General features: G+C 37.5%; 1 protein-coding gene across 7 annotated transcripts in view; it reads left to right on the top strand.

The window, feature by feature from the left end:
* The window catches only part of CHD9 (chromodomain helicase DNA binding protein 9), a 274030-nt gene that overhangs the window by 90881 nt on the left and 168857 nt on the right, over positions 1 to 14292 (top strand). For 5 of the 7 annotated variants that reach the window (XM_074402930.1, XM_074402946.1, XM_010347841.3 and 2 more), the window contains one exon: positions 7363 to 8977. In XM_074402930.1, the coding sequence (XP_074259031.1) occupies positions 7526 to 8977 (1452 nt within the window). In that variant the 5' untranslated portion in view covers positions 7363 to 7525. Of the gene's footprint in view, positions 1 to 7362; positions 8978 to 14292 lie in introns of those variants that run through there. The other 2 variants (XM_039478338.2, XM_010347843.3) reach the window with 1 other exon arrangement.

Genomic DNA, 14292 nt, shown 5'->3' with positions numbered 1-14292 from the left:
TATTTAGTAGATATAAGGATACAGCTCATAAAAATTATTGACTTAAATTTTATGGGGAGTATAGGCTTTAAGATAGTATGTAAACTGTAGAATGTTAGCTAGTACTAAGTCAGAAAAATAAAGCAAGGAAGGTGGGGTGTGAAGCATTGGAGGGGAAATAATGACATTTTAGAAAGGGTGATCAGGAAAGGCCTCACTAGGAAAGTCACTTTTGAGAAAAGAACTTACTGTAATGAAGGAATGGTGCATTGAGCTATGGAAACAGTAAATACAAAGTCCTTGAGGAAGGTATATTTCTGGCTTGTTTTTGTTATTAATATTTTTGTTTTTAATTATAAGATCCATATAACAAAATGTGCTACTGTTACTGTCCAGTGTACAGTGCAGTGGCATCAACTTCATAATGTTGTACAACCGTCATCACTACCCGTTTCCACTTTTTTTTTAATCACCTCAAAGCTCTGTACCCAATACCAAATAACTTCTGTTCTCCCCTTCTGCTAGCCCCAATAACCTCTAATCTAGTCTCTATGTACCATCTGTCTCTATGAATTTGCCTATTCTAGAAAATTCATGTAAGTGGAATTGCATAATATTTGCTTTGTGTCTGCCTGCTAGTATCTCTGAACATAGTGTCCTCGGGTTCATCCATGTTGCAGCATGTAACAAAATCTATTACTTTTTATGGCTGAGTAAGATTCTATTATAAATATCTGTTGATGGACACTTGGATTGTTTCCAGTTTTTGTCTACTGTGAATAATGCTGCTGTGAGTGTTCATTTACAAGTTCTCTGTTTGAGTCCCTATTTTCAGTTGCTTTTGGTGAATAATATGTACCTAGAAGTGGAATTGCTGGGTCATAAGGTAATTATCTGATTAACTTTTTAAAATTTTGCTTATTTAGGCAGCATGCGGTGGCTCATACCTATAATCCCAGCACTTTGGGAGGCTGAGGCGGGTGGATCACCTGAGGTCAGGAGTTTGAGATCAGCCTGGCCAACATGGTGAAACCCTGTGTCTACTAAATATACAAAAAAATTAGCTGGGCATGGTGGTGGGCTCCTGTAATCCCAGCTACTTGGGACACTGAGGCAGGAGAATCGCTTGAATCCAGGAGGCAGAGGTTGCAGTGAGCCAAGATTGCACCATTGCACTTCAGCTTTAGTGACAGAGCAAGACTCTGCCTCCAAAAATAAATAAATATTTGCTTATTTAATTAGTTTTTTGTTTGCTTGTTTTTGGAGACAGGGTCTCTGTCACCCAGGCAGAAGTGCAGTGGCACAGTCATAGCTCACTGCAATCTTGGCCTCCTGGGCTCAAGCAGCCCTCCTGCCTCTGCCTCCTGAGTAGCTAGGACTGCAGGCACACATGTACATGTCTGGTGTATTTAACTTTTTGAGGAACCATGAAACTATTTTCCACAGTGGCTATACATTTACATACCTACCACAAATATGTGACGGTTCCAATTTCTTCACATCTTCTCCAACACTTGTTTTTTATTTTTTATACCATTCCTAATAGGTGTGAAGTGATATCTCTTTGCAATTTCTATTTGTATTTCCCTAATGACGGAATTTGAGTGTCTTCATGCCTTTCTTGCCCTTCTTGGACATTCCTATATCTTTTTTGGAGAAACATCTAATGAAATTCTTTTTCCATTTTTAATTGGATTGTTTTTCATTTCCTTTTTTTTTTTTTTAGATGGAGTTTCGCTCTTGTTACCCAGGCTGGAGTGCAATGGCACGATCTCGGCTCACCGCAACATCCACCTCCTGGGTTCAGGCAATTCTCCTGCCTCAGCCTCCTGAGTAGCTGGGATTACAGGCACGCGCCACCATGCCCAGCTATTTTTTTGTATTTTTAGTAGAGATGGGGTTTCACCATGTTGACCAAGATGGTCTCAATCTCTTGACCTTGTGATCCACCTGCCTCGGCCTCCCAAAGTGCTGGGATTACAGGCGTGAGCCTCCGCACCCAGCCTTTCATTTTCATTTTTAATTGGGTTTTTTGAGTTGTAGGAGTTCTTTAAAAATTCCAGATATTAAGCCCTAATCACATACATAATTTTCAAATACTTTCTTGCATTCTGTCAGTTTCCTTTTTATTATCTTCTCCTACCTTTGGGTTTAGTTTGCATTTCTTTTTCTTTTTCCTTAGAGGTCAAGTTAGGTTATTAATTTAAGATACATCATTAAAAAATCTAGTTGTTTACAGGTATAAATTTCCTTCAGAGTACCGCTTTCACTGACTCTGATAAGTTTTGCTATATTGTGTTTCCATTTTCACTTGCCCAAATGTATTTTCTAATTTTTCTCATTATTTCTTATTAGACCCATTAATTGTGTGCTGTTTAATTTTTACATATTTATGAGTTTTCTAATTTGGCTTCTGTTATTGATATTTAGGTTTATTCCATTGGACTCAGAGAGGACACTTTGTATACTAGTAATATTTTAAAATGTTTTAAGAATTGTTTTGTGGCCTACCATATGGCCAGTGTTGGAGAATGTTTCATCTGCATTCTGGAAGAATATATACTTTCCTGTTGTTGAGTGGAGTGTTCTTTATATGTATGTTAGGTCTAATTGGTTTGTAGTGTTGTTCAAGTCCAATTTTCTTATTGATTTTCTGTCTGGTTGATCTATCCATTATTGAAAATGAGATATTTAAGTCTCAAACTATTGTAGAACTTTCTACAACTATTTTATTCAACTGTATTGTAGAATTGTTTGTTTTTACTTTCAATTCTGTGTGTTTTTGCTTTATAAATTTTGTGGGTCTGTCCTTAGGTGCATATATATTTATAATTGTTATATCACATTGATAGGTTGAGTCTCTTTCATCAGTGTGTAATGTCCTTCTTTGTCTCTTGTAACCTTTTTCTCTGTCTCTCTTGCACCCAGCCATTTTTTTTTTTTTCAGGCTGAAGTGCAGTGGCACAATCATAGTTCACTGTAACCTTGAACTTCTGGGCTCAGGAGCTTCTCCAGCCTCAGCCTCCCAGTAGCTAGGACTACTAGTGTGCACCATCACACTGGCTAACTAAAAAAAAATTTTTTTTTGTAGAAATGGTGTCTTACTGTATTTCCTAGGCAGGTCTTGTACTCCTGGCCTCAAGCAACACTGTTACCTCAGCCTCCCAAAGTGCTGGAATTGCAGCAGGCATGAGCCACTGTGCAAGGCCCTCTTGTAACCTTTTTTGACTTACGGTATTTTGTTTGATACTGATATACTCATCCCAGTTCTCTTTGGTTTCCTTAAGCTCTTTGATCACATCTAAGACACTTGATTTCAACTTTTTGACCATCAAATCTAATGGACTTTCTTAGGGACAATTTCTGTCAACTTTTTTCTTCCTTTGAATGGGCTTTCTTATTCTTTGTATACTTTGAGGACGTGTGTGTGCGCGCGGGCGTGCGTATGCGCCACATGCGCGCGCGCGCGCGCGTGTGTGTGTGTGAAAACCAGACCATTTGATACTGTGATGTCCTAACTTGTGAAATAAGATTTTCTCCCTCCCTTAGCATTTGCTGTTCTTGATTGTTGAAGGCTGGAGTAATTCATTTAGGCACTTTTTCAAACTGTTTTCTGTAGTAACTATATTTGTTGTTGTCTGAGGTCACCAAAGCCTCTATTACTTAGGTTTGTGTTTAGCCAGTGTTTTAATACAGATTTCCTTGAATGCCAAAAGTATTTTCTTTTTACATTGCCTTTATCTTTTCAGCATTCTCTCGGTTGTTATAAATATTTGGCTGCTTTTCAGAGTTCCGATAAAGTTGGTTCTGATATTTCCTGCTTGTTTTTGATGCTTTTGTGGAGACACAGGTGTTTGGAGCTGTCTACTTTGTCATTTTGCTGACATCACTCTCTCATGCTTGGCTTTTTAGTAACCTGAGAAGGCCATTGTGGCTGAAGCAAGGGAGTGAGCAAGAGAGAAAATGCCAGAGATGAGGGCAGAGAGCTGGTTCAGGTGGTAGTACAGGGTTGTGCTTACAAGTCATAGTAAGGATTTCAGTTTTTAATGTGAGTGAGATAAAGAGTCATTGGAGGGTTATGAGCAGAGGAGTGGCCTGAAATAACTTGCATTTTAATGAGATCACTCTCACAGCTGTTTTGAAACAGGGCAAGGTAAATAGCAGGCTATTAGTTTCCGATCAAGTGTCCAAGATGAGAAGTCAAGTAGTTTGTTAGGTATGTGGGTCTAGATTTAAGGTAGAGATATATAATTAATAGATATAAGTTTGGGAATTGCCAATATAGAGATTTTATTTAAAGCCTTGAGATTGGATGAAATCACCTTGGAAGTGAGTATATTTAGAAAAGAGAAGAGGTTGGGGTCCTCCAACATTTGTATATTGAAATCTGTAAAAAGAGAATGAGAATGAACACTCAGGAAAGTAGAAGAGAAACCAGGTGAATATCATATATAACAATTAAATAAAGGTAAGTGTTTCAAGGAGGTTCATGATAATTACGGCAAATGCTGCTGATAAGTAATGTTAGATGAGGAGTGAAAAATAACCCTTGGATTTGGTTATATGAAGGTTCCATATGCCCTCAGGTCAGTTTGATGAGATGATGGGAATAAAACTGAGTTTCAAATGAGAATGGCAACAAATAAATTGAAGACAGTAAACCTAAACAGATTTCTCACGTTTTGTTGTCAAGAGGAAGAAAGAAGGGGGAGGAAATTGGAAGGATAATAAGTGGGATCAAGAGAGGAAATATTTGAAGAAGAGAGAAATAACAGCTTGTTTGTGTACTGATGAGAATGGGACAAATTGATGACTCAGGAGAGAGAAGAAAGAATTACTGGGACAATGCCTTTGAGTAGGTGAGTAGGTGGGGAAGGAAGGCAGAGAAAGAGTTTTATTTTTTTTTTTATTGCTTATTACAAGAATGAAACATTTTTCAACTTTAAAACAGTAGAGGAAACTTTGTAGAAAGAATATCCTTTAATAATTTTCAAGGTGTTTTGTTTTGTTCTGTTTTGTTTTTTGTTTTGAGACAGGGCCTATCTCTGTTACCCAGCCTAGAGTGTAGTGGCTCACAGCTCACTGTAGTGAGTCACAGCTCACTGCAGCCTCAATCTCTCAGGCTCAAGTGATCCTCCCACTTCAGCCTCCCAAGTAGCTGGGACTACTGGAATGCACCATGCCTGGCTAATTTTTTAAATTTTTTATTTTTTGCATAGACAAGGGTCTCATTTTGTTACTCATACTGGGCTTAAGAAATCCTCCTACTTTAGTCTTCCAAAATGCTGGATGACAGGTGTGAGCCACTACACCTTGCCGGTTTTCAGACATATTTGTGATGTGATTGAGGAAAGCTGATCAGAAATACTTCAGCTTGTAGGTAGGAGACACAGTCATTCTGGCATGTGAGTATCTGTATGCTAGCAGGTAAGATTCCCCGGAAAGGGGAGATCAGATCAAATAATGAATGTACAACTGAATGGAAAGTGTACAAGTCCTTGCCTGCTTTCATACTGGATGCAGAGTTAATCAGTTATTGTTACCTTTTAAAGGGCTAGCCCTAAATAATTAAGGGAGAACATTGAATTCATATTAATTTAATGTGAACACCCTTTCGATTGATATTTATTACTCAAAAGTATCTGGGTTTCCTAATTTTTTTATATAAAGTAAGAATTCTAGATATTCTAAATTTAAGTTTTCTAATTTCACTAATATTTTACTAATATTTTCTGAGCTGTGACATTCTAGAGCTGACTCTTCCTCAAACCAGACATCACTGAGTATTATTACTGATTATAAAAACAACATCTTACTTTTATGTGGAAAACATTTAATATGCGTTGTATCACTTAATCATTGTATCAAGTGTGTAGGATAGGCAGAGGGTTTTTTGGTGATTCTTTAGTTTTTATATTTCTTCAGGTCCCTAATAATAAGGAGCTTTGTGAATGATACTGTGCATCTTCTAGAGAAGCGGTCCTCAACTCTTTTGGCACCAGGAACCGGTTTCATGGATAGGGGTAGAGAGGTTGGGGGGTAGATTCGGGGAGATGATTTCAGGATGAAACTGTTCCACCTCAGGCATTAATTAGATTGTTATAAGGGAGCACAGCCTAGATCACTTACATGTGCAGTTCACAATGGGGTTTGCGCTGCTTTAAGAAGCTAATGCTGCCACTGATGTGACAGGAGGTGGAGCTCGGGCAGTAATGCTGGCCAGCCTTCGGCTCGCTTCCTGCAGTGCAGCCTGGTTCTTAACAGGCCACGCACTCTGCAGCCTGGGGTTTTGGGACCCCTGTTATAGAGTATCATTTATGACAATCAGTAAAAATCATTTCAGTTGATTTTTGAAGTTTTTAAATTGATTGATTAAAATGATCACAATAGCTTACTCCGGCTCAGAAAAAAAAAAAAAAAAAAAAAATTTTTTCTTGAGTCATTTAAAAACATGTCTATTCTACAGTTACTTATTTTAAAATTTTTTCAGAGCGTAATTTTTACTTAACATTACTAGCTTATTTTAACATTGTCCTAAGTTTCAAAGTTGTATTTTCTTTGAGAAGACACAGACTTCCACTATAACTTAAATCATCCAAAGTAACTTCATCTACTTAATTTTTTCAGAGAAAAATCTACCTTGCAAATAATAGTCAAGTAAAATTAGTTGATAATTAGGTTTAATGAAATCTTTTTTTTTTTTTTTTTTTTTTTTTTTTAAAAGACAGTGTCTCACTCTGTTGCCTAGACTGAAGTCCAGTGGCACAATTATGGCTCACTGCAGCCTCAACTTCTCAGGCTCAAGCAGTCCTCCCACCTCAGCCTCCCAGGTAGCTGAGACTACAGGTGCACACCACCATGGCTGGGTAGTTTTTAAATTTTTTTTTGACATGGGTCTCAAACTCATGGGCCCAAGCGATCCTCCTTATATAAAAGATATAACAGAAAATTAGAAGTTTCAAAATAATTTTACTCATACAATTTTATTCTTAAAGTAGTTTTATTGAGATATAATTCAGATACCATACAATTCATCCATCTAAGTTATATTCAGTGGCTTTTAGCATATTCAGAGTTGTTTGTCCATCGCCATAACCAATTTTAGAACATTTCATTACCCCCAAAGGAAATCCCATAACCTGTAGCTAATGCTTACCAGTCACCAGTCCTTCTACCCACTCACTATGCCACCAGCTCTAGGTGACCACTTTTTTCTCTCTATATATATTCTTGCCTACTTTTGATATTTCATATAAATTGAATCATAGAATATGTGGTTTTTTTGTGACCTCTTTCTTTTAGCATAATGTTTTCAAAGTTTATCTGTGTTGTAGCATAAATATATCAGTACTTAATTTCTTTTTATTGTTTTTTTTTTTCTAGCATTCTGATGCTTCATGACATGTCATTATTTAGAGCAATAATGAATATTGACCTGTTTTGGATTAGTTGATGATCTTCAGAAATGATCCAATTATATCTACTATAGAGAAGCTGAATATACTCCATCTGGAGTGAACAGCCAGATCGTTACAGAATTTTCAAGATGACAGATCCAATGATGGACTTTTTTGATGATGCCAATCTTTTTGGTGAGACCTTAGAAGGTTTGTCAGATGATGCATTTGTACAACCAGGACCTGTTTCACTAGTTGATGAATTGAATTTGGGTGCAGAATTTGAACCGTTGCACATAGATTCACTGAACCATGTTCAGGGTACTCCAACACATCAGAAGATGACTGATTTTGAACAGTTAAATCAATTTGATTCAATGAAATTTCACCACGTTAATCAATCTTTTGGTAGCCCAGCTGAACATGTGTTATCTCCACACTCTCAGTTTAATTGTTCTCCAATCCACCCCCAAAACCAACCCAATGGTTTATTTCCAGATGTATCAGATGGCAGTCCAATGTGGGGCCATCAGACAGCTACTAGCATTTCAAATCCAAATGGATCTCCTTTTCACCAACAAGGACATTCACACGCTATGCATCAAAGTAAAAGCTTTGTGGCACACCATGACTTTGCCTTATTTCAGGCCAATGAACAACAAACCCAGTGCACTTCACTACGCTCACAGCAAAACAGGAATAATCTCAACCCAGGGCAGAATTCTCTTAGCCAGTCTAAAAATTTTATGAATCTTTCTGGTCCACATAGAGTGAACGTTAACCACCCACCACAAATGACTAATGCATCTAATTCACAACAGTCTCTTTCAATGCAGCAGTTTTCTCAATCGTCAAATCCTTCAGTACACTTCCTCAAGTGTAGCAATCATCAAGAAGGAAATTTTAATGGACCTTCCTCAAATATGACTTCTTGTTCTGTAAGTAATTCACAGCAGTTTTCTTCACATTATTCCTTTTCCAGTAATCATATATCACCAAACAGTCTACTTCAGTCCTCTGCAGTTCTTGCACCTAATCATACAAATCAGACTTTATCTGATTTTACTGGAAGTAATTCCTTTTCACCTCATAGAGGAATCAAGCAAGAATCTACTCAGCATATTCTAAACCCCAATACATCATTGAATTCAAATAATTTCCAAATGTTGCATTCGTCACATCCTCAGGGTAGTTATAGCAATTCAAAATTATCTCCTGTGCACATGAACTTCCCAGATCCTGTTGACTCAGGAACTCAAATGGGCCATTTCAATGATCATGTCGAAACTAATGGCTTTTCATCTTTAGAAGAGAATTTACTTCATCAAGTGGAATCTCAAACTGAGCCATTCACAGGACTTGACCCCGAGGACCTCCTTCAGGAGGGTCTTCTTCCTCACTTTGATGAGTCAACATTTGGACAAGATAATTCAAGTCACATTTTAGATCATGACCTTGATCGGCAATTTACTTCACATCTTGTAACACGGCCTTCTGATATGGCTCAGACTCAGTTGCAAAGTCAGGCTCGGAGTTGGCATTCATCGTTTTCTAATCATCAGCATTTACATGACAGAAATCGCCTATGTTTACAGCGACAGGTATGTAACTCTTTGCCTTTATTTTGGAGGTTTGGGGGTAGGGTGGACTGTTAGTCATTGGGTTAATTTTATATGAGACATAGTCAAGATTTCTGAAGCTTAGTAATCATATTAAGTGAACATACATATTTTGATATGTTTACATTGTTTTAAAAGTCTCATTGAAAGTGATTCACTGATATGCTCAAAGTAATAGATTAACTTCTATATTTAGAAAATTATAAGGTTAAAGCCTTCTTTTGTAATGTTTATGAATACCTTTAAGAGAAAGTTATTTTATCAAAAACAACTTAATCATAATTACAAGGGAGAAAACAGACTGGGAAATTTTTATTGCAAATGCAATGGGCATTGACTTCGTATTCCTATAAAAAGCTTTATAAATTGATTAGCAAACTTTTAAAATCTCAGTTGATAACTAAAGCATATAAGCTGAAATTCACAAAAAGGAAATTAAATTAGTAAACAAAACCTGAATAATATGCAGCTTTAATAATAAAAATTCAATTTAGAGTGTGATTTTATTTTTAATCTATTAGAAAAATATTTTAAATCTTAATGCTTACTGTTGGCAAATTTATGGTGAAATTGGTACTTACATGGCCTTGTTAATTGATGCAAATATTTTGAAAACAATTTGATACTACATTAAAAAGTATAATAATTCTCTATTATGATAACCCAAACATAGCAGAAGTGATGTACTCAAAGATATTTATCTTAATATGCCTACAAGGAGGGCCGGGCGCGGTGGCTCAAGCCTGTAATCCCAGCACTTTGGGAGGCCGAGGCAGGTAGATCACGAGGTCGAGAGATCAAGACCATCCTGGTCATCATGGTGAAACCCCGTCTCTACTAAAAATACAAAAAATTAGCTGAGCATGGTGGCACGTGCCTGTAATCCCAGCTACTCAGGAGGCTGAGGCAGGAGAATTGCTTGAACCCAGGAGGTGGAGGTTGCGGTGAGCCGAGATCGCGCCATTGCACTCCAGCCTGGGTAACAAGAGCGAAACTCCGTCTCAAAAAAAAAAAAAAAAAAAAAATTTATATATATATATATATATATATATATATATATATATATATATAACTACAAGGGACAACTGAAAAAAGCATAGCTCATTATTGTAATAATATTAGATAGACTACAGGCACTAAAAAGATTTTGAACACTGACATTGAGAATATGTTAATGATGGGGAAAGAGCCGAATTCAAAATTAAGATCACAATAAAGAAAGTTTAAGAGTGTGGCCTCTGATACCAGACTACCTGGTTTAGAATCGTAGGTCCTGTTACTTACTGGTTGGAAGACTTTGACTTAGATAATTTCTGTGCATCTCTTTTTCCTCATGTTTAAAATGTGAAATAATAGGATCCAGCTAATAGGACTTTGGAAAGGACTAATAGATTTACAATATGTAAGCATGCTTAGACTATGCCTAGCATATAGTAAGAAATTAATAAATTGTTTTTGTTTTATTGAGACAGGGTCTCACTCTGTCACCCAGATTGGAGTGCAGTGGCACCATCAGGGCTCACTGCAACCTCAACTTCTCTTTGCTCAGGTGATCCTTTTGCCTCAGGCTCCTGGGTAGTTGGGACTATAGGCACATGCCACCATGCCCAGTTAATTTTTGTATTTTTTGTAGAGATGTGGACTTGCCATGTTGCCCAAGCTAATCTCGAGCTCCTGGACTCAACCAATCCACTTGCCTTGGCCTCCCAAAGTACTGGGATTATAGGCGTGAGACACTCTGCCCAGTCTGTTTTTATTAATTATACTTTTTTTCATGGTAGTATGAAAATACATATATGGGCTATGTTAGCTTATGCCTGTAATCCCAGCACTTTGGGAGGCTGAGGTGGGAGGACTGTTTGAGGCCAGGAATTCCAGGCCAGCCTGGGCAGGACGATACTCTATCTCTACAATAAATACATTTAAAAAAAAATTAGCCAGGTATAATGGCACACTCCTGTAGTCCCAGCTACTGAAGAGGCTGAGGTGAGCAGATAGCTTGATCCCAGGAGTTCCAGGCTGAGATAAGCCATGATCACACCACTGCCAGTCTAGGCATTAGAATCAGACCCTGTCTCTAAGGAAAAAAAGAAAATTTGCATATTAAAAAAATACTAGAAGAAAATAGGTTTAGGGTAGTGCAATTAAACTTTTCTTTCTTTTCTACAATGTTGTGAACATATTACTTTTATAATTAAAAATTAATGTAATATTTTATATTTTTAAAAATTCTCTGGTTAAATTAAGAATTCATAAAATATTTCAATACATTGGTTACCTGTTAGATTCAGTGGACAATGAAGTATACCATAGTTCTTGAAATTAAATATGTAGGGATCAGTTTTTCATTTTAAAGCCTTGAAGTATTTGAAAAAGATAAAATCTTTGTCTTTCCCATTGGATTGACTTTAGTTCTATTTCTTTTTTTCTTTTTTGAGAAGGAGTCTCACTCTGTCTCCCAGACTGGAGTTGCACTGACACAATTTTGGCTCACTACCACCTCTGCCTCCCAGGTTCAAGCGATTCTCCTGCCTCAGCCTCCTGAATAGCTGGGATGATAGGCATGTGCCACCACACCCAGCTAATTTTTGTATTTTTAGTAGAGATGGGATTTCAGCATGTTGGCCAGGCTGGTCTCTGGTCTCAAACTCCTAAACTCAGGTGATCCACCCACCTCAGCCTTCCAGAGTGCTGGCATTACAGGGGTGAGCCACTGCGCCCGGCCACTTTAGTTCTATTTCAGAACAATATTTCAGCACAGTTTTTGAAATGTCTAGAGAGATGTAGAAATGTTTAAAAGACACTTGTAAACCCTTCATCTCCCCTTCTTTTTGTGACGAGTTGAATATTGTGATTTTGCTCCCTCTACTGGAGGAAGATCAAGCATCTCAGAAGGACCCTGGGAAAACTCTCCACTGAACTTAGGTGCATTTATCTACTTTGTATATAAGTTTCTGACTAGTTTGTCCAATCATTTTGTCCAGTGTATACTTGAAATTATGCGAGCTTATTGAATTCTTTTTAAAAATTTATTTTTCTAAGGCATGTCATCATTTTCATTCATGTTTTGTTGTTTTGTAATTAATGCATTTCTAAACATGTTTCCCTCGCTTTAAAAAGTCATAAGGACTCTTTTTTTTTTTTTTTTCAAGACGGGGTTTCACCATGTTGGTCAGGCTGGTCTTGAACTCCCGATTTCACGTGATCCACCTGCCTTGGCCTCCAAAGTGCTTGGATTACAGGCATGAGCCACCACGTCCAGCCCATAAGGACTCCTTTTTATAGATTCAGAATAAATGGAGGGTAGTTACAAATAACTAAAGTAGTCTCTAATGCTAGCATATAGATAGAGAGCACTCCATCTGAGAGAAGTTATTTTCAGACCCACCTTAAGCAATGTAACTTGTTCTTTTTTTCACATGTCCAAAAACTGATAAAGGGCAGTTTGTTTAGAATGCTTTTTTGACTGATTGAAAGTCTATTCTTGGTCAGGCATGGTGGCTCACGCCTGTAATCCCAGCACTTTGGGAGGCTGAGGCGGGTAGATTACCTGAGGCCAGGAGTTTTAAGACCAGCCTGGCCAACATGGTGAAACCCTGTCTCTACTTAAAATACAAAAATTAGCTGGGCATGGTGGCACATGCCTGTAATCCCAGCTACTTCAGAGACTGAAGTGGGTGAATCACTTGAACCTGGGAGGCAGAGATTGCAGTGAGCTGAGATCCCACCATTGCACTCCAGCCTGGGCAACAGAGCAAGACTCCGTCACAAAAAAGAAAAAAATAGTAATAAGAAGAACGTCTGTTCTCAACCAGACACCATGGTTTATGCCTGTAATCCCAAAATTTTGGGAAGGTGAGACAGGAGGATGTCCTGAACCCAGGATTCTGAGGCTGCAGTGAGCTATGATTGTGTTGCTGCACTCACTGGCCTGCGTAATAGTGAGACCCTGTCTCAAAAAACAAAAAAAACCTCTGTTCTCAAGTTTTGTTACTTCTTAGTTTAAAAAATGATATTTGGGATTTGTTGTTTGAAAGAGTAAAAAAGAGAGAGAGAGTGGTAGAGAGGATTATTGTGATTATTACTGTATGTTGCATATTAGTGTTACATGTATTGAATTACAGGTCACACATCCTAAATATGTGAAATGCAGATGACTTAATATGTGGAATTTATGACAAATTTTGACAGAGCATAGATTTTTTTTGCCTATATAATTTTTGTCATGTCCTGTATAGTTATGGTACTGCATAGCTGAAATGTTCTATTAAGGAGTTCTTATTATGCCTATGGTTCTATGGAAGGAAATTTTTTTCTGGGTTCTTTATTGGGCTTCTTTAACTCTGTTAATTGTAGTAATTTCACTTTAGACTAAATTAACATCACTACATATGTATAGAAGTTAGCAGATTTAAAAATAATGAAGTGGCATTTTTTTTTAGTTTATGAAAAATAATTTTTTCATAGAGCCAAAACAAGATATTCTTTAATCTACTGTTTAAAAAACCATGGATGACACTCTATTTAGAATTCTAGAAAGCTTTAGTTAGAATGTTGAATATTTAAAGAATATTGCTAAGCCTTGCTTTTTTTCTTCTTGAGATGGTCTTACTCTTCTCACTCTGTCACCCCAGCTGGAGTGCAGTGGTAGAGTTCAGTTTACTGCAATCTCTGCCTCTTGGGCTTAAGCGATTTTCCTGCCTCAGCTTCCCAAGTAGCCGGCACCACAGGCATGCACCACCGTGCCCCACTAATTTTTGTATTTTTTGTAGAGATGGGGTTTTGCCATGTTGCCCAGGCTGGTCTTGAACTCCTGTGCTCAAGTGATCCTCCCTCTTCAGCCTCCTAAAATGCTGGGATTACAGGAGTTAGCCACTGTACCTGGCCCAGCCTCTTTTTTTGTTTAATTCCCTAACTATAGAAGGGTGATTATAGATATCATTTCAAATATCTCAGAGTACCCTGAAGTGTGTGTCAATTGTTAAGAACAGTGAATGTTGCTGATTTGACTCTAGAAATTTTACTGTTTAGAAAAGAGAGAGGAGCCAAGACACAGCGGAAAGAGGGGCCAGAGGGAAATGGAGAATAGGGGTGTTGTTGGGAGGAGGAAGGATAAAGAAAAAAATCGAGAAGCTACAGTAAGTTTCCAAATGAAAGTATATACAAGGCATAACATAGGGAAAATACTAGCTTATCATCTCTAATTTTTAGAACAAAGGAATTTTGAGAGAATAATACTCTGAACTTCTTATTGCTCTTGTGACAAATATTTTCTGCTGTCTTTATAACAGAATCTT

This window comes from Saimiri boliviensis, chromosome 1, assembly GCF_048565385.1.
Source record: "Saimiri boliviensis isolate mSaiBol1 chromosome 1, mSaiBol1.pri, whole genome shotgun sequence".
Taxonomy (NCBI): domain Eukaryota; kingdom Metazoa; phylum Chordata; class Mammalia; order Primates; family Cebidae; genus Saimiri; species Saimiri boliviensis.
This window is presented reverse-complemented; position numbering and strand designations above follow the sequence as displayed.